Source organism: Phoca vitulina, unplaced genomic scaffold, assembly GCF_004348235.1.
Source record: "Phoca vitulina isolate PV1807 unplaced genomic scaffold, GSC_HSeal_1.0 scaffold52, whole genome shotgun sequence".
Taxonomy (NCBI): Eukaryota; Metazoa; Chordata; class Mammalia; order Carnivora; family Phocidae; genus Phoca; species Phoca vitulina.
In genome coordinates, this window is record NW_022589755.1 from 8,262,351 (window position 1) to 8,281,485 (window position 19,135).

General features: G+C 50.1%; 1 protein-coding gene across 4 annotated transcripts in view; it reads left to right on the top strand.

Annotated features, from left to right (window-relative positions):
* The window catches only part of ZC3H4 (zinc finger CCCH-type containing 4), a 41,489-nt gene that overhangs the window by 2,908 nt on the left and 19,446 nt on the right, over positions 1-19,135 (top strand). For all 4 annotated transcript variants that reach the window (XM_032388270.1, XM_032388271.1, XM_032388272.1 and 1 more), the window contains 4 exons: positions 13,317-13,536; positions 13,833-13,943; positions 16,579-16,801; positions 18,375-18,526. In XM_032388270.1, the coding sequence (XP_032244161.1) occupies positions 13,317-13,536; positions 13,833-13,943; positions 16,579-16,801; positions 18,375-18,526 (706 nt within the window). The remainder of the gene's footprint in view (positions 1-13,316; positions 13,537-13,832; positions 13,944-16,578; positions 16,802-18,374; positions 18,527-19,135) is intronic.

The following is a 19,135-nucleotide window of genomic DNA, read 5'->3' on the forward strand; positions in this document are numbered from 1 at the left end:
TCCAATGTCTCTTATGGTGATGGACGTTTAAATTAAGCAAGTCATTTGTAAAGTACTGTTTAAGCACCAAATCTGTAAAGCGTGTCAAGCCCCAATCTCCTCTCCCTGTCTCCACTGTTCCTTTGTTCGAAAGCACATGCCTGACCGTGAAAAGTTGATGCAAACACGCCCAGTCATGGTGGAGAGAACACTTCCTCCAGCCCCCTGCCCCCCCCACACATACAAGATAAAAACAGCAACAGAAATGACTTGCAGAACCAAACACTGTACTTCTGATGTGTTTTACAAGCATAAGTTCTTCCGTTAAAAGACAAAACACGTTGAAGTTCCATTTTCCGTCTTGCCCACTTTTGGTCCCTGGTGTACTTTGGTAGCGAAAACTTTTTATAACACACAGCCCAATTTTCCCCTCCGAAAGATCCTGTTTCCTTTTTTTCCATTCTTAGGAGAAAAAAAAAAGTTCACTTACGTTGGGATGAGGAACCGTAAACTGCAATTCAGTGGGCCACTGGTTTTATTCTTTCTCTCCATATACTCACAACCTAACTGCTGTGAAGTGGTGATCTTAGGTATGTAAAATCAGTTGTGGGAGGAAGAAGCATCCACACAGTACAGTATCCTGCAAAAAAAATGTCTGAAGCACAAACTGAACACACCATCCAGTGCACAGGGTCAGCCGAAAAGGAATTGCATTTATTTGAAGTTTTCCCTCCTTGGTGAAATTCCTCCTCCAGGAGCCAAGTGCAGAAACTGGATGCTAACAGATGAACCTTCCAAGTTTCGAGGGCGACTAAGTTGTCGAAGGATGCTTGTTTAACTTTACTTGAAAATGAAGTGTGGAGGAAATGGGATTTCTTTTGTAAGTGAAAATTTTAGCAGTCATTCATTGAACTTAAAAGTATTTCCCCCAAACATTTAAAAAGTACTCAGGCATATCAACACAAGGGTTTATTGTTTTTTCGTTCTCAAAGGACTCCCATGAAAACCAAGAAGCCCCAGTAATTATGTCAAACTGTACTTCGATGGTCTTTGTTTTTGAAATGTCACAGTACTGCCTTTTTTCCCCCCCTAAACTGATGTACCAGTACTAGTTAAAATTCAAATTAATGGATGTTGCAAAAAAAAGGGTGTCACTCAGAATCCCTGATTTAACAGCACCTCTTAGACACTTGAAATCTTTAAAATTGTTATATTCTCTGTTGGAGAGGTTTAATCGGAAAGCAAATTAAAATATTCCCAGTAGAAATACAACCAATTGTGACCATGAAAATACGGATATTCTGGTCCTAAAAACCCTTTATTTTTTACTCTCCTCAAATTCGTTCTTCAAAAGAAAACTAGGATTCCCCCAACAGGGCTTTCAGTCAGACTGTCCTGTCTCCCAGATAGGGTTTTGATTTGCTTGGAAGGTTAAGTTTTTGATTCTTGACAAGCCAAGATTTTTAAGTACAGATAGCTCTTCTAGAAGGACACTCCTGTGGCTTTTGCTTAGCCTGGAAGGCTGATCCCAAGGGGGAACTGTTTTGCACCTGTGGAAATGAAGGTTTTCCCAGCCGTTGGCCTACCTGGCACATTAGAGCTGAATGGTTGACTCTGAGTTTGTTTCCATCCAGTTGAATGTAGACAGTTTCATACTGAGCTGGTTTAGTAATTTATCCTTAAATAATGCCTCCACCTCCTCTGCTCCTTTCTCTTAGATCTTTTCCCTGCCCCGGTAGGGGAGGAATGGATGTCTCAGGGTGGCCTTATTTGCTGTTCCCCTCTGCTAGGTTTTTGTGGCTATTAAGTCCCTAGAACCATCTCCTATAAGCCAGATCCAGTTACGGCAAATACCTGTATGGTGAAAATCGCTAATTATTTCCAAGCCTTTGTGGATAGCTCTAGGTCAAACCATATTCCAGAGAACCTGCGTTTTGGTCCCTGTGGATAAAACTGTCTAGTACCAGAGCGACGGGTTGACCCAGAGTAGGAAGTTGAGTGACAGAGTAATTCAGAGCAAACAGTAAGTGAATGGCTGAGTTTCTAAGTGAGCAAGGTACTTGCCCGTACCCTGGCAACAAAGCTCCTGCCACAATAGGAGACGAAAGGCTGGTTTCTGGCGTTCGTGGTAGTTGGCATTTAATAAGTTGATTGATTCAAGCATCCGGAGGAACAGTCTGCTCATCGGTGGTGGGAGTCTTGTCAGAATCAATGACTTGAGGCCGGTTTCATAATTAAAACCTACTGGAAAGAGTGGAAAAGCTGCCTGTTTGGGTGGGCCTTTATCTAAAGGTCATTTGGTTAAGTCCAAGGTAAAAGTGGGACTGTCTGGGGGGAACCAGATTTTCCTGGATTTGGCTTTCCAAATTTATCGGCCTCGTCTTTGCTTCGCAACGATTTTACTCTGATGGTTACTAAAGATGGCAGCTCTGGAAACAGTGCGCAGGGTTTCTTAATAATGATAGGGGATTATGTGGGCAGTTTTTACATTTCTTCCTCGATCAGTTGATGACAAAACCAAGACATGGCCCCTCAGATGGTATAGACTTAGTCGCATCCTGCTATTGGAATACTTTATTATTCCAATACAGGATATTTGCTGGGAGCATAGTTTGCTTCTCTTGGCCAAATTGCTCAGGATAGAGAATCTTTCTTGTTTTGTTTTGTTTTTGTTGTTTTTTTTGGTGACTGTATCTGTGTGAACTGGTGACTCAGCTCCCTATTTGTTAAGGCAAGTGGTGACATCTTCTGAATGTCGGGGGTGACAACAGGATAGGAAGGAACACTGTGGCCTTTGGAGACAGATAAGGTTGTGTTCAGGCCTGGCTCTCCCTGCAGTGGGCACCGAGGATAATGCCCGTTTCTCAGGGTCATTGCGGTCAAGTGGGCATACACAGGATGCCCACACAATGCCTGGCATTCGCAAATCTTGGTTTCTTTATCTTGCTGTCCCTACTAGCAAAAAAAACTAAATAAAATTTATAGTCTGGTATGTAAACAGAAACAAGCATAACATCTGTGTTTTTGAGGGAAGTCAATTTATCTTCCACCTCTTAGGTTTCTGGTCAGCTTATTTAATTGCAGGGAGCAGATCGGGGTGGAAACTCCGTGGAAGCCATCTTAAGGCATGTTTTGCTTGCTGAGCGGACAGGTGCTGGAAGAGTCATGGCATCTTGAGGTTATGCTATTCCTGTGTTCATCTTTGGCAGTTAGAATCCAAGTCTTGCTATGACCATGGTAGGCCTCCTGAGAGCTGAGAAAGCAGGGCTGTAGCACCTAACCCACTGTTGACGGGTCACATCACCTTTTAAACAAGTCCTTTACCTATGCTCTCCAGAGTCTTGAGAAATGAGCAAGGCCTGTCCCAGCCCCACGATTCCTTTGCCCCTTGGTAATTTGGCTGAGTCAGTTAAGGTTTTGTTCATTCAGCAGTCAGGCTTGTCCCGTGCTTTTCTTGGAGCAGAAAAGTGTTCAGAGTGTGCAGGGAGCTCTTCTCTCCTGAGGACTTTATTTAGATTTGGGCAAAGGTTGTTACTGCCGGAAGCAGGCCTCAGATTTTCTTCCCTTGTTTGACACCTGCAGCTTCTGGCCACGGTCAGGGGTTTGCTGCCCCTATGGCAGCTCTGGATACCCACCTGCGAAGTAGGTGTCTTAAAAATGAACTGCAAGGTGAGGCTGAGTGGCTGGATCACGGGTAACCGGTAGATCCACCAGTTTGCTGAGCACCTGGTTCCCTCGTCCTTGTCGTCCCTGTCGGGGGGTCCCAGAAACCATAAACTCCAGAAGCATAAAGCCTAGTAAGGCATGGATTCCATTTGTTCCCTCTAAGCCAGTGTTGGTCCTCTTCTGGGAGAGATGGTGGGGAACGGTGGACAGCATGGACGTGGGAGTCAGGCCGGCCGTATGAGACTCGTGAGTCATTGACTGCTAGTCTTCCCAAAGGTGTGACAGGGTCACTTGTGCAGTCCTATGAAGGGCAGAGATTACCTGCCAGGGACCTTCGGAGTGCTTCGTGTGTGATAGCTCACCCCAGCCCTACCCTGAGAATTTGAAACAGAAATGAAGTCACTTTTTTTTTTTGACAGAGACACAGTGAGAGGGAGAACACAAGCAGGGGGAGTGGTATAGGGAGAAGCAGGCTTCCCGTGGAGCAGGGAGCCCGATGCGGGGCTCGATCCCAGGACTCTGGGGTTATAACCTGAGCTGAAAGCAGACGCCCAACAGCTGAGCCACCCAGGCGCCCCAGAAATGAAGTCACTTGTCCAAGGTCGCAAAGCTAGGGGGTGTGGAAACAGAGTTAGAACCTGGGCAGCCTGTACCCGGACCCAAGCTCTCTACCCAAATGCCATCCTGGAGCTGACACTGCGGTGTGCAGCCATTAGTAGGATATGAAGTCCCATTTATTGAATTGTCGCCTGCATTTGAAACACAAAGACATGAGAGAGGATAGAAAAAAGCAGAGTACGGTGAAGTTAAAGCCGCTCCAGAAAACTTGTTTGAGAGAAATGTAAAGAAGGAGATGTGGGTCAAGGTCAAAGTTTAAAAGTTCTTGCTGGCAGGACAGGGGTGGGCAGTCTGTGGCTCTCTGATCAAAGCCCGCCCACCTGGCTTTTTATTTTTTAATTCTAAGTGAAGTTTTATTGGAACATAGCCACGCCCATTAATTTCTATGGTCTGTGGCTGATTTTGTGCTGAACAGCAGAGTTGAGTAGCTGGGACAGAGACTCTGTGGCCCTCAAAGCCTACAGTATTTACTCTTCGGCCCTGTAAAGAAGAAGGTTGCTGGCCCCCCACGCTGGTCTGACGTGCCTACTACCTGCACAGCAGCTGCCATGATTTTTGTTGTGGCAGGGGTGGTGGGTGGGAAGACACGCGGCTAAGGGAATACAGGGACTCCCTTTAAAGTTGGTCCCGACTGGCTGGCCCAGTTAGTAGAGCATGCATCTCTTGATCTTGGGGTGGTGAGTTTGAGCTCCACCTTGGGTGTAGAGATTAAGAAGAAAAAAGTAGGCCTCCGAGAGAGTGGGGTGTGCTGTCCCTCTGTGACCTGGTGCAGCTCCATCAGCCCTGTGTTCCACTCCTTCCAGTGCACATAGAGGCCGAAGCCTGGGCTTTCGAACCTTTAAATCAAAGGCATTTTCATTTATTAGAAGTAACTGGAGACTTCTTGAAGCCATTGTGGAAGCAGATCCCAGCTAACACATCCCTGTTAGGGCCCGACCCCAGGGAGCTGGGGCCAGACGTGAGTGACACTTGGCTCAATGTCATTTGCAGGTGGCCTGGGTTATTGCCCTCCTCATTTTCCTAACATCAGGGCTTAGGTTTCCTTGGGATTCCAGGCCCTGCCATTGCAGGGCACACCAGAGCAGTCCCAGAAACTGTAGCTTCTTGGCAACGTGGGTCGGGCTGCTTTCCTTGGGGGGTGCCGACTGCCGGCCACTTTCACCTCGGTTGATATGTCAATTGCGTATGGGCTTTTGTCCCCCTCTGGCCTCTCAGGGGGCCCTCCATAAACACTCAGAAATGAGTTTTCGATTAAAGACAAGCCCTCAATCACCTCCTTGGAGTTTGAAGTAATCCAGGTTACTGCCTGGGAAGTGGTCCAGTGTCTGTGTTGATGCAACTAACAAAGAGGGTGTGCAGAGCTGAGGTTGATGCTGGGTCTGTGTGGAATATATCACAAGTGCCCAGCCAGTCTGAGTCTGGCCCTGTGCTGGGCCCTTGGAAAGTCAGGTGACTCCCAGCCTCTGATGTGCCCTCCAAGGAGCCCACAGTTGACTGGAAGTTAACAAAGAGTTGCATACAGATAATTGCAGTTCTCCTTAAATTCTTTAGTGGTGTATGAACAAGGAATCTTAGTTGTCCGAGGCCCAGTTTCTTTTAAGTTGAAAATATGAATACTTTGTCTTAGTTGAACGTACGTTGAGTGGAACCAAACTGATTTCTTCAGAAAAAGTTCCAGACAAGGAAGAGTCTTGGTTCCCAAGTTCAGTGATTCAGTTTTCCTTTCTGGAATAATAGAAATCAGCCCTCCTTGGATGAGAACCAGCATCTTTCCAGCTGTAAGCAGTCTGAGGCATGGTTGGCGTGAGAAGGTGGTTAGGAAACTCTCTGCTGAGAAACCAATTTCAGGGATTCATCTGACAGGAGGAACTTGGATCAGAGAGATATCTTTTTTTTTTTAAAGATTTTTTATTTATTTATTTGAGAGAGAATGAGAGACAGAGAGCACGAGAGGGAAGAGGGTCAGAGGGAGAAGCAGACCCCCTGCTGAGCAGGGAGCCCGATGTGGGACTCGATCCCGGGACTCCAGGATCACGACCTGAGCTGAAGGCAGTCGCTTAACCAACTGAGCCACCCAGGCGCCCGGATCAGAGAGATATCTTTACCAAAAACAGGAGTCATGTTCAGAGTGAGTGGGAGTGGAAGAATAGCCACTCAGGCAAAGGAAATGACCCTTGACTCTGTGAGACTCCTCTAGCAGGCCAGGTTTTCCCTCGATCAATTTGTTTGATGCTCTACAGAAATGCTCTAAGAGGTTTGTGTGCTTGGACCAACCCCAGTATGGATGCTGCACCCTTTGGGAAGAAACATTCCTTCTGGTGTTGGACAACTTGGGAATTTCCTTCCCTGGGATTCCTCTTGCTTTCTGTCTGTCAGGGGAGAAGACCCTTTACTTGAGTTTTGGCTAGGATTCCTTGGAACTTTTCTGTGCACCTCTTATTCCCTGAACTATCCAGTCTTTGGTCAGAGTTTCAAGTGTCCCAGTTCCCTTTATTCGATGTTGGAAGGGCTGTAATTGCCTCGTGTCTTTGCATAACGATAGTTTTCCTCTTAAGGACTTGCCCTGGGCCAGGGTAGTGCTAAGCGCTTGATTTACGCGGTCTCAGGAAATTCTACCCCTGAGAATTCATCTGTCTCAGAGGTTCTATCGCTGCCTTCACTTCGCAGTTGAAACCCTGGGGCACAAGAGTGTTAAGGACCTCGTCCAGTGTCTTACTATCTCACTTTGCCCTTTCTTGGGATACTGTTTCATTTAATCAGTTTTCTGTGCATCAGTCTTATTTTTGCCAGCCCAGTTACGAATTTCAAGGCAAGAGTTTTGTCGGTTGGCCGGTTGAGTTATTCTCTTCCAGATAATTTCTAATTATCTCAAGGCTAGAGGTGAAGAGTTGGGCCTGGAGTCAGAGAGTCCAGGACTTGTTCCAGTTTTGCTTCTTCCTGCCGTGACCCCATAGGTAGATTTCTTCTCTTTGAGCCTCTCCGTAAAACGGGATGCTGAGGACCCATGACAGATGTAGGTTTACTGCGCCTTGGTGCGAGACGAGTAGAAGGGAACTCAGTAGTATGGTGCCTGGCATGGAGGTTGCTAATACAGAATGTTCATAATGAGTACTTCCCACTGCTTTTGGTGTATAAGGCCCTGAGGTATCCAGGCAGGTTTTGTCATTGTGGAAATGAGAGCAAGAGGTAAGGCCTTGTTGAAGGGTGATGGAGCCTCCCCCCACCCCCTTTCCCTGACCCCAGACTCCAGCTCTCTGCCTTCCTTGGCAACCTCTCCTCACCTTGCTGAGGCTGTCCCCACTCAGGCCATCCTTTTTTCTTTTTTTTAACCTATTATGGAAATTTTCTAGCATTTTCATGAGAGGAGAAAGGCCATCATCTACCCATTTTCAACAATTATGTACCTTTTGCCAATTCTGGTTCATCTCACTACATCCCCCATCTGCCTTGCGAATTTTAAAGCAGATTTCACATCATTTCACCTGCAAGCTCTTCGGCACACATTTCTAGCTTAAAGAGCTTTTTTAAAATAGAACCACAAAGCCGTGATCTTCTCTAACAAGATTAACAGTAATTACTTAATATCTGAAATACCCAGACCTGGTTCAGATTTCTCCGTCATGGCCCACATTGACTTCTGGCAGTAGGTGTGTTCATATCCGGGTCCCAGCACTGGGCGGCCTCTTCTCACATTGTTAAAGTGAGGGCTCGGGGTACTGGTGGTCATTGGGCTTCTCGTCTCCCATGCTTGGTTTGCGCTTGGCTGCTCGGGTGGGGTGGTGTCTGTGACGGAGGCAGGTTACCATGGAAGTGGTGTGATGTCACAGTCTCTTGTGACCCCACCTGAGAATGTTGGGGGAAAGGGAGACACAGAGCCCATTTGCTCTTGATTTCTGGTCGATGAACCTAGGTAGTAAGGACACTGAAAAACATGTGCAAGACCCAGAGGCTTATTTCAAGAATTTCCTGCCTCTGAAAATCCCTCAGCGAGGTTCCTCCCCAACCCCTGGGGCTGCTTCACCTCAGCGTCAATGCAGGGAAAGGCTCTGTGCCTTCGCTCCTAGTAAACAACTGCCCCACACGGTTGGATTTGGGGACTTCTGCATTTAGGCCTGTCGTTAAACATTTGAAGAGGCCGAGCCTCCTTGTATTTTGTAATTTTGTCCCTAGTTAATAGGTCATTCAGAGCCTACCCAGGCAATTTGTTGAGCGCTTGGGCAGTTAATGATCATAACCCTGACCTTCACATTAACCTAGCCACCTCTTGTCAAGGGCTCTCATGATCTTCAGGTAACAGCCACTGCTCCCATGAGTTTCCATCTTTTTTGTGTGTGTGCCCTCCCCCTTTTTTTTGTAAACCAACGTTGAGCCACAAACTCGGGCCCCTTCTAGCTTCCATCCAGATCTCTTGTCTAGAGAATTTCCATGTTGGGAAGCTTCATTTTTTTTAAGGGGCCTTTGTCCATTCTTCCTGGGGCTCAGCTCACCCTGTGCCTTTCCTTTCTGGTCAGCCACTCGGTTACTTTGTCTTACCACCTAAATTAGAGCTAAGGAAGGGGAGATACCGGTTTGTCGGTTTCGGCAGCAGGATTTGTCAGGAGAGGACCGCGCATGCACGGTCGGGCCAAGTGAAGCAGGAACTAGTTGGCCAGCAGTTAGCAGTGGCCCCCAAGGGGAGTTGGCTGTAGCTTCTCTGTAGAGAAGACGCTTTCCAGTGAGCATCCGGGCCAGTTTAGGGTTATTCATGCAGAGGCACACTTGTGGTAGCTGGTTCTTAAAACCAGTAGCTGCTTTTCGTCTGGTAGTTGGTGCCTTCCTCATGTCAAGGGCTTTATCCATATTATCTCATGTAACCCGAAAAATCCTTGTAGGTACCACAGTTATCCCATTCCACAGACGGGAAAACCAAGGCTAAGTGTACCAAGAGCGCTGCTAGGGAAGCAGCAGAGCTGGTACTCGGCCTGCAGGAAGAAGCCCCATGCCCAAATCTGTAGGCTGGTGGGTGGGGCCAGCCTACTTTGAATCGTGAGGTTTCTTTACCCAGTAACTGTTCTTGCCAAGCCCATGGTGTATGATGACTTCAGCACTCTCCTGTGCCCTGTGGAGTGGCCAGTCGGCAGTCCTTAGAATGGGCATCCAGAGCTGGTCTTTGACCTGAGAGGAGGGGCTGGCTGTCACCAGCTCTGTGAATGGGAATTTAAACGCCCTGGAAGCCTAGTCCAGGAGGCACGAGACAGATCTGACCCTCGGCTAGTCATTGGCCTCTGCCCATTCCCTCCTGGGCGCTGGTTCCAAGGCAGTCCCCGGCTTGGTTGGCTTCCCGTCCCTAATGGCCCTGGCAGGCCGACCCCGGTGCAGCCATCCTGGGACGTTGCCAGTCCGGGCCCTGGGAATAAGGCCGTCCCGGCTCCGGCTGACGCTACAGGCTTTCTCCTGCGTGCTTGTCTCAAGAGGGCTTGGCAGGTCTAGATTGAAATGATTAGCGAGACGGGGCTTCCCCCACTTTTCTTGAGGGATTATGTCACAGTCTATTAGGCGCGCTCCCTTGGTGCTTAATCCCACTCTGACATGGGTTTTGCTGGCAGTCTGCGAAGTGGCACCCCTGAAGCCCGGCTGCTGTTTGTGGAGGCTGCTTTTGTGCAGGGCGTGTCCATGGTCCCCAGGATTTCCGCCCCCCATCCCAGCGGGTTTGGTCGTCTTGTCTTTTTTTCCCTCGTTCACTGCTTAAAGGAAAACAGAGCTGTATTCATGCAGGACATTTAGCTGGGAGTTTCCTGCGGTAACAGAGGGGCACCCCCGCAGGTGACCAGAGGTTAGCCCGGGGCTTTGAGAAGTTTGAGAGCACAGCATGGCCAGATGTGCTGAGAATGCACAGTGGTCCCGGAGTGTCCCCGGTCTCTGTCCCCTCCAGTCTCCCGTTTCCCTTCGTAAGTCACCAGCAGTTGGTTTATACTGTTTATTTTTCAGTTTGTCCCAGGTCCATCTCAGGAAACAAAGTTCTTTTTTTAAATTTTTTTAAAGATTTTATTTATTTATTTGATAGAGAGAGACACAGCAAGAGAGGGAACACAAGCAGGGGGAGTGCGAGAGGGAGAAGCAGGCTTCCCACAGAGCAGGGAGCCCGATGTGGGGCTCGATCCCAGGACCCTGGGATCACGACCCGAGCCGAAGGCAGACGCTTACCGACTGAGCCACCCAGGCGCCCCAGGAAACAAAGTTCTAAGTATTCACTCCCCGTTTTGTAAAAAGTTGCATGGTAGATTCTCGCTGAGCCCAGATGTCCTGGAGGTGTTAGTATAGATAATGCAGAGACTCCCTCTTTGGCCGAAAGTCTTCGTAGGGTGGATTTGAATGAAAAGGTCTTCTTCTGGAATCATTCTAGGGGATGGTCAAGGCTTTGGAGTTGCTTGGATGGTCTTTGTGCCCCGCCCCCAGGTGTTAGCTGCAGAACGAATGGCCTGCGCGTTCAAGCAGGTGGGCGTGTGGCAGCAGGACAGGGGCGGTGGCCTCGGCTGACCTTGGGCAAGACCTTTCTCTGCCCTGTCCTGGTGTCCTCGCCCTGGAGTGGGCGGAGGTGAGGGAGTGTCTGGAGTGTCTGGAGTGTCTGGACTGTCTGCTCCTGACAAGTCCTTTCACCTACTCTCCCTTTGAACTCCTCCTGTCTGAAACAAGACAGTTGAAGGGGTCTTGCCATTGGAGCCTTATTTTCTTGAATCAAGGCTTCTGGGAGTCCGGGGAAGTTCTTGTCTTCCCGCGTTCCCTCTACCCCTGCCTTCCCTGGGATGCTGGGTGATTTTCACCATGTCCCTCTACCCTTTTTCCTTTCCAGACTGTTGTCAAGAGTGATGCTCTTTTTAGCTTCTCTTCATGGAAGGCCAGCCTCTGTCTTTCCGGTTTGTCTCTGGGCCTTCCTCCGCTCCGTAATGTCCGTCTGTATGGTCTGGCCGCCGCTCCCTGTGTTTGCTCCTGAGGTGTGGTGACCTGGCCTGCCCACAGTGTTCCCAGCAGGGACACGCATCATGTTTGCTCCAGAACCCCCCCCCCACCTCCAGGCAGCAGAGAGTGTGCCATGCTGCCCTCTAACAGCCACTCCCTCTGGCTGGCCCGCTCACCAGAGCCAGTTTCCCCAGTTGGGTGGTACTTTTACTGCAGGGAAGGCCACTCCAGCCACACCCTGTTCTGTGGGCCGCACCCAAGCCGGTGCCGGAAGGTGCCTCACTTGTCAGGAATGCTGGCTCCTCCCAGCTTTGCTCTGCATCTTCGTGCGGGGCTGACCACTGCCCCCCCCCAACCTGGTGGTTTGCAAGGAAGCCACACGAGGCGCCCATCGGTCACTTCCCTGTCTTGTTTCCTTTGAAACATCAGAACAAATTTTGTGTCCTGAATTGTGTGTGTGAGAGCTGCCCTTGACCTCTGCTGGGGTATCTGGGTTTGGGGCCACTTGGGTTTTAAGCCGACCTGACCTCATTGAATTGGGAATGAGAGTTAAGAGAGCAGCACCACCCCGGGGTAGACAAAAGGGGTGGTGCGAGTGACGGCGTGAGGGACTCTGGGAGAATCACCAGTGTGTTGTTTCTCCACGCAGCTCAGTAGAACCTGCAGGGGCTCTGGGGACCTGCTCGCCTGGTGGGCTTGTTCTCACACTGACCCCGGTCTTCTCTGAGTAGCGAGCTCTTTTCTCCACGGATTCGGTCCCTTTGTGGGTAGCCTTTTGGGTCCCGGGTTCATTACGCCACTGTTTCTGTTCTCATCGTCTTTGTTTGGGGTCCTAATTAATAAGGAAGGAACTTTTTATATTCTCACACATTCTCTTGCATGGTCATGCAGGAGGAACTCTGGGAGCTTTTTAAAGATTTGAAAACTTAATTTATTTTTTTAAACCAACTCCTGTACTTGTGAGAACTGTGTCTGTGGGTTTGGCTAAAAACTGGAATCTGTTTCTAGTAGCTTTCCTTCTTAACCCTATTTATCCCCTCACCTCCACCCCACCCCACCCCGTAGATATTTCGATATTTAGAATGTCCTGTTGGCAGTGTCTGGAAAGTGCTGTTATTTTTTAAAGTACTAGGGATGGGGGTGACACGGGGGAGGTAACAAAGTCAGGAAACCTGTAGGATGGGGAGCCAGAAGGGATCCCTGGGGTCAGAGCAGTGGGGTGGGGGGACCCCTTCTGTGGGCACTCACAGCTGTTAGGAGAGGACCTCAGGAGGGGTCTGGGGCCTGGGACCCTTTCCTTGCCCCTTCCCCTTCTCCAGCTGCTCGGTTTCCCCCCAAATCCCCAGTCCAGAGCTGTGCAGCTAAGGGTGTGGGTCAGACCTCGAAACCAGAGCTTATCACTAGCACTTCTTTATGGGGCTTTGGTAAAAGACAGCATCCTCAGGTGCGGTCCAGGCCTGACCGTGGGTTGGGCCGGAGTCTGGGGGTCACCCCTGGTTCAGAGCCACAGCCCTGTCTCCACTGTCCACAACCACCACCCTCAGCTCACAGGACTCCTCCATAGGGCTTGGGGCCATGCCAGTGACCTCAGGCCACTGTGCACCACTACACTCGGGGACGGACCATGTTCCCCGAGACAAGCAGCCTCTGTGGCCAAGGAAGCTGTGGAAATGCTCTAACGGGTTGTACAGGCTTCTTGACGATGAGACTTCTGGAACTTCTGTTAGAGCATTAAGCACTGTGAAGCCCCAGGATGGGACTTTCTCACCTCATTCGACCACAGAACCTTGTCACTTTTCTTCTGAGAACCTTAGTCCTTTGGAGCCCTTTGATACGCCGTGGCTTAGAGTCGTCCGATACCAGCGGCAGTACCTTTAAAATCCAGTGGTGTCGGGCCCCCACCCGCTGCCCGCAGCCGGGTTACGTGAAAGCAAGTGCAGTCCCTTTGGAGGGAGGATGCGGGGTGGGACAAGAGGCAGGGGCCCCCACATCCTCCCGAGGAAGGCCTCGCTCACAGCAGTTGGGCTCCCTGTTCCCGTCAGCCGTGGCTAGCCCGGAGCCCGCGGACGGCTCCTCTCACACCCTGGGTTCATACTGGCTTTGGGGTTGGTTTATAGGGAAGATGGTGAGCTGGAAGAAGGTGAATTGGAAGACGATGGGGCCGAGGAGACCCAGGACACCTCCGGAGGGCCCGAGAGGAGCCGGAAGGAAAAGGGGGAGAAGCACCATAGCGACTCGGACGAGGAGAAGTCTCACAGGAGACTGAAGCGAAAGAGGAAGAAAGAGCGGGAGAAGGAGAAGAGGAGATCGAAGAAGAGGAGGAAATCCAAGCACAAAGTAGGTCCGGGAGGGCGCGCTGGGGCCGGGCTGAGAGCCCCAGGGGCCAAGTTTGTCTTGTAGGCCAGAGGGCACTCTTAATACTGCTGGTTCTTCCTTCCCCAAATTGGATAAAGAGCTTTTTTTTCCTTAAAGAGTTGGTAGCTCATGCTCTACTGCCACTAAATGCCCCTAGGTGAGGTGTTTCTCATGGTGCGCAGAGCCCTTCCGGCACATTCCAGCAGTTTGTCCCTGGGCTGACTGCCTGAGGGGCCGGCCTGCAGTGGTCACTGAGTTCCCCTCCCCTGTCACTGCAGCGCCATGCTTCTTCCAGCGATGACTTCTCCGACTTCTCCGATGACTCGGATTTCAGTCCCAGCGAGAAGGGGCACCGCAAATACCGAGAGTACAGCCCCCCGTATGTGCCGGTGAGTAACTGCTGCGCAGGGGCCCCCACGGAACTGGGTTTGCTGAGCACTCGCTGTGTGCTGAGCACTCTTGCACAGCACTTTACGTGGATTTTAAGCCTGCAAGATGAGATCCTTTTTATCCCCCATTGTCCAGGTGAGGAAACAGATCTGGGGAAACCAGCCAGGTCGCAGCCCTGTAGTGCAGGAGCGGGGGTTCGGGCCCAGTCAGTGGCCAGTCTCCATTGGCCATGCTCTTAAGAGTCTATTTCCCATGGCCTGGGCAGGACTCAGTATGTCCCCGTCCCCAGGAGAGCTGCTGATTAACCCTGTTACAGCTGACTGTTTGCCACTGTTCAGAAATGACCTTTTGTGGAAAATCGGCTAGAGAATGAAATGGTTTTACAGGAGTAAATTATCTCAAATGCTGTGGAGTTAGAAATGTTTATCCTATCATAACACTGAGCTTAGACGTGCATTTATATTTTTTGGTGGGTATGCCCTTCTCCCCCCAACCCCCAGCAAAACCTGTAAGAAGAAAAATCAACGTAGATTTTCAAGTTTTGATGAAAAATGCTTAAAAGCTCTAAAAAGTATCCTAAGTATCCCATGACTCCATATCATCCATCCTTAACGGATAAATTATTGTTTGATATTACAGTTGATGTTGATGTGCTAACAGGGATTCAGACTTAAACCTGACCGAGACAAGGAATGCAGGGTACACCACAGCTTCGATTTATAACTAGGGGTTGAGGCTTTTTTTTTTTTTTTAAGATTTTATTTATTTGACAGCGAGAGCGGGAACACAAGCAGGGAGAGTGGGAGAGGGAGAAGCAGGCTTCCTGCCGAGCAGGGAGCCCGATGTGGGGCTTGATCCCAGGACCCTGGCGCCCCAAGGCTTTTTTTTTTTTTTAAGATTTTATTTTTAAGTCATCTCTACATCCAACATGGGGCTCGAACTCCTAACCCCGAGATCAAGAGTCTCATGCGCTGACTGAGCCAGCCAGGCGTCCCTGGGGTTGAGGCATTTTAAAATCTGCTAACAAAGTCATGAGTGTCTGTATATCTGTGTTTTGTGTTTTTTCATTTTTTCATAATGAGTGTGGATTTTTAGAAATTAATAGGTTCTTTTAGAGCAGTTTTAGTTGTTTATTTTATTTTTTCCGACTTGAGAGAGAGTGGCAGGGAGAGGGAGATGAGTCCCTCATGCTCCCTGCTGAACGTGGAGCTGGGTGCGGGGCTCTATCCCACGACCCTGAGACCATGACCTGAGTTGAAACCAAGGGTCAGATGCTTAACCAACTGAGCTACCTAGGCATCCCAAGAGCAGTTTTAGATTTATAGAACATTGAGCAGGTAGTTCAATTCCCTACCCACCCCACCCAATTTCTGCTATAACACTGTATGTTAGCGTGGTACGTTTGTTTTAATTGATGAGCCAATCTTGATGTGTTATGAATTAGAGCCTGTGATTTACATGAAGGTTTTCCCTCTGTGTTTTACAGTTTTTTGGTTTTTGACAAAGGCTTAATGTTACACATTCATAATATATTATCATATAAAAGAGTTTCAATTCCCTAAAAATCTCCTACGCTTTACTTCCCCTCTCCTCCCTGAGCCTCTAGCAACCAGCAGCCTTTTTCTGTCTCTGTAGTTTTGCATTTCCCAGAATGTTAGATAGTTGGACTCTTAACAGCATTTAATTTCTTCAGACCAGTTTCTTTTACTTAACAGTATGTGTTTGTGGTTTCCCCATGTCTTTTCATAGCCCCATGGCTCATTGGCTTGTTTCTTTTGACTGCCGAATAATACTCCATTGTCTGGATGGACCACAGTTGATCCATTTACCTACTGAAGGCTGTCTTGGTGCCTTCCCTGTGTGTGTGTGTGTCTGACTTCATCCAGTATCTCTTGACACTTTGGAAAGCATCCTTCAAAATGGCTTTCTGGTTTGGTTGCCAAGTAGGTCATTAATTGAATTCTAAGGCCCGAAGAAAATTTTGACGAAGGAGCACCCCTCTTGGAGGGCCTGGCTGGCTCAGTTGGTGGAGCATGCAACTTTTTTTTTTTTTTTAAGATTTTATTTATTTATCAGAGAGAGTGAGCATGAGCAGGGGAGAGGGACAGAGGGAGAGGGAGAAGCAGATTCCCTGCTGAGCAGGGAGGACGTGGAACTCCATTCCAGGACCCTGAGATCATGACCTGAGCCAAAGGCAGACGCTTAACTGACTGAGCCACCCAGGTGTCCCAGAGCATGCAACTCTTGATCTCAGGGTTAAGTTCAAGCCCCATGTTGGGTGTGGAGATTACTTAAAACAAACAAAAAAACCACCCCTGTTGCCTACCAGGCCTCCTCCCCAAATGAGATTGCTGTGTATCCCTGGGAAATACCCCCTTCTCTTCCTTCCTCAGTTCTTATCGCGGGGTCTGTGTGTCCCCATTTTCTTTCAAGCTGTGGCCCTTTCTGAAGCACAGAAACATCTGGGCCCAGCACCCACTGTCACTCAGGTGGGAACTAGTTCCCCTGAGTGGCTGGTGTCTCGCCCCCTGGGTGACAGAGACACCAGACAGATGTGTCAGTTTAGGGAACAACGGGGACCTTGGCGGTTTGGACTCAGGGCCCCGGGGCCGGCTCACCCCCTCTCCCCATCAGTCCCACCAGCAGTACCCCCCGTCGCACACCACATCCCTGCCCAAGAAGGCCTACTCCAAGATGGACAGCAAAGGCTACGGCCTGTACGAAGACTACGAGAACGAGCAGTACGGGGAGTACGAAGGCGACGAGGAGGAGGACCTGGGAAAGGAGGACTATGACGACTTCACCAAAGAGCTGAACCAGTACCGGCGCGCCAAGGAGGGCAGCAGCCGGGGCCGAGGTGAGGCCCTGCCACTGCGAAGGGGCATGGGAGCAGACGGGTGTGGGGGTGGCCGGGCCAACGCAGCCGGAGCTGGACGGACCCCCTCGGCCTGGGGCTGCGGAGCCCTGAGTGTGGGAGAAGAGACAGGCGTCATTCGGTGCTGAGAGGAGTCGGAGTCCAGAAGGAGGAGGGCAGGAACTCAGGGCTGGGGGCGTTGGGAGTGAGCCACCTGGCAAGAGGCTCCAGTGCCCGGCCGAGCTTGGGATGGAGCCAGGCTGGGAGGAGGCGGGGAGAAGCTCGCGTGGCCAAAGGCTGTTTTCTTCATCCACTTCCTGGTCAGCTGTGAGGAGAAAGAGAAGAGACGGCTTCTTTCAGATCTAGGCCAGGATAACTGACAGCTGGCTGCCCCGGCCTCCTCCCCCATCCTCCCACCTCCTATCACGCGACAAGGTGGGACTGCCACACCTCTGAACCTTGAACCTGTGGCAGTTAGGAGGATATGGTGGGGGAGGGCAGAGCCCCAGAGACCCAGCCTGGCCTCTTAGAACCATCTCATGCCTGCAAGGTTTTGCAGCCCATGAGGGAGGAGGGCTCCCAGGATTTTCTAGCTCCGCAGTTCTTAGCCCTGCCAAAGGCCCAGCTTATTGTTTGACTGGCTGTTCATTTAGTCTTTCTTGGGCAATCTTTCCTGGACGCCTCTCTGGATAAGCCATGCTCTTTGGGGAGATTCTAGACCAGTGCTGTCCAGTAGAAATCTAATGCAAGCCACCACATAATTTAGAATTTTCTAGTAGTCAAGTTAAACAAGTAAAAGGGGGGGGGGGGAAAGTAAAAGGAAACAGGAGATTGATTTTAACAGTATATTTTACCTAATACATTTAAAATCTTATCTTAACATGTTACCCAAACAGACGTAGTATTTTATATTCTCTTAATTTTTTTTTTTTTTAATGCAGAAAGGTGGTTTAATTAAAGCACAGGGACAGGACCTGTGGGCAGAAAGCTGCCTCTTTTTTTCTTTTATTTTTTTTTGAAGATTTTATTTATTTGACAGAGAAGAGAGGGAGAGCACAAACAGGGAGAGCAACAGAGGAAGAGGGAGAAGCAGGCTTCCCGCTGAGCAAGGAGCCCTACATGGGGCTCAATCCCAAGACCCTGGGATCATGACCTGAGACGAAGGCAGATGCTTAACCAACTGAGCCACCCAGGCGCCTTCTCTTTCTCGTTTTCAACTAAGTGCTGTAAATCCAGTGTGTGGTTCACCCTCACAACATCTCATAGTCTGGTCATGTTTCACTGGCTCCGTAGCCACATGTGGCTGGTGGCCACTGTATTGGACAGTGAGTGCAGCTTTCAGTGGACAGGTGCCCCTGTGGCAGTGGAGTAGGTGTGCGTCCAGGATGCTGAGGCCTGAGGCCCCCACTGAGGGCACATGGGTGAGGCAAGGGGGCGACGGGACCAGCTGCCTGGAGCTGGTAGGAAGGCTTGAGGGGGAGATGACTGACCTCAGGGGCAGAAAATGGGCTGACTTCTCTCTTGCTGGTGGGATCTGCTCCCACTCGGGGTGCTCACCGTCTGAATCACCCTGCAGGCAGCCGAGGCCGTGGCAGGGGCTACCGGGGTCGAGGCAGCCGCGGAGGGTCTCGAGGCCGAGGCATGGGCAGGGGCAGCCGCGGAAGGGGCAGAGGCTCCGTGGGAGACCACCCGGAGGACGAAGAAGATTTCTATGAAGAGGAGATGGAAGTAAGCTCTCCTCCAGCCCCAGAGGGGAGGGGGGGAGGCGGGCTGGTGGGCGCTCTTGGGGGCAGCCTAAGAAACTGTGGTGGAAGGAGAGTGTTTCATGGCAGGACTGTGTTTCAGCATTCATTTCTTATTTCGGAATAGAGGAAACCTTCATATAGTTCCAAATTGAAAAGGTACCAAAGCTGTGAAAACATCTCCCATTCTTAGAAACAAGTTTCCTGAATGTCTTCTAGAAAAGTTTTAGACCTTTGCAATCAGGTGCTTGTTTATTCACGCCCCCTAACACACACACACACACACACACACACACACACACACCTTCCACATTCATTGTTGTGTCCCAGCCCGAGACCTTTCCATGCCAGTACACAGTGAGCCTGCCCTTTGTTACAGCCACACAGCTGTCCATTGTGTAGGAGGCCCCCTGTCGGATTTGCCCCAGGAATTGGGAGTTGTGGGAGTGAAGACCGTCAGGGAGAGGATTAGAACTACCCCCCCTCCTGCTTTGGCTGTAGTCTGTGAAGAGGGGGCACAGGCGGGTGGCCCCAGGTTGCTCACCTGCCCTTTTGAGTCTCCTGCAGAAACAAAAAGGCATGTAGGGGCAGAGAG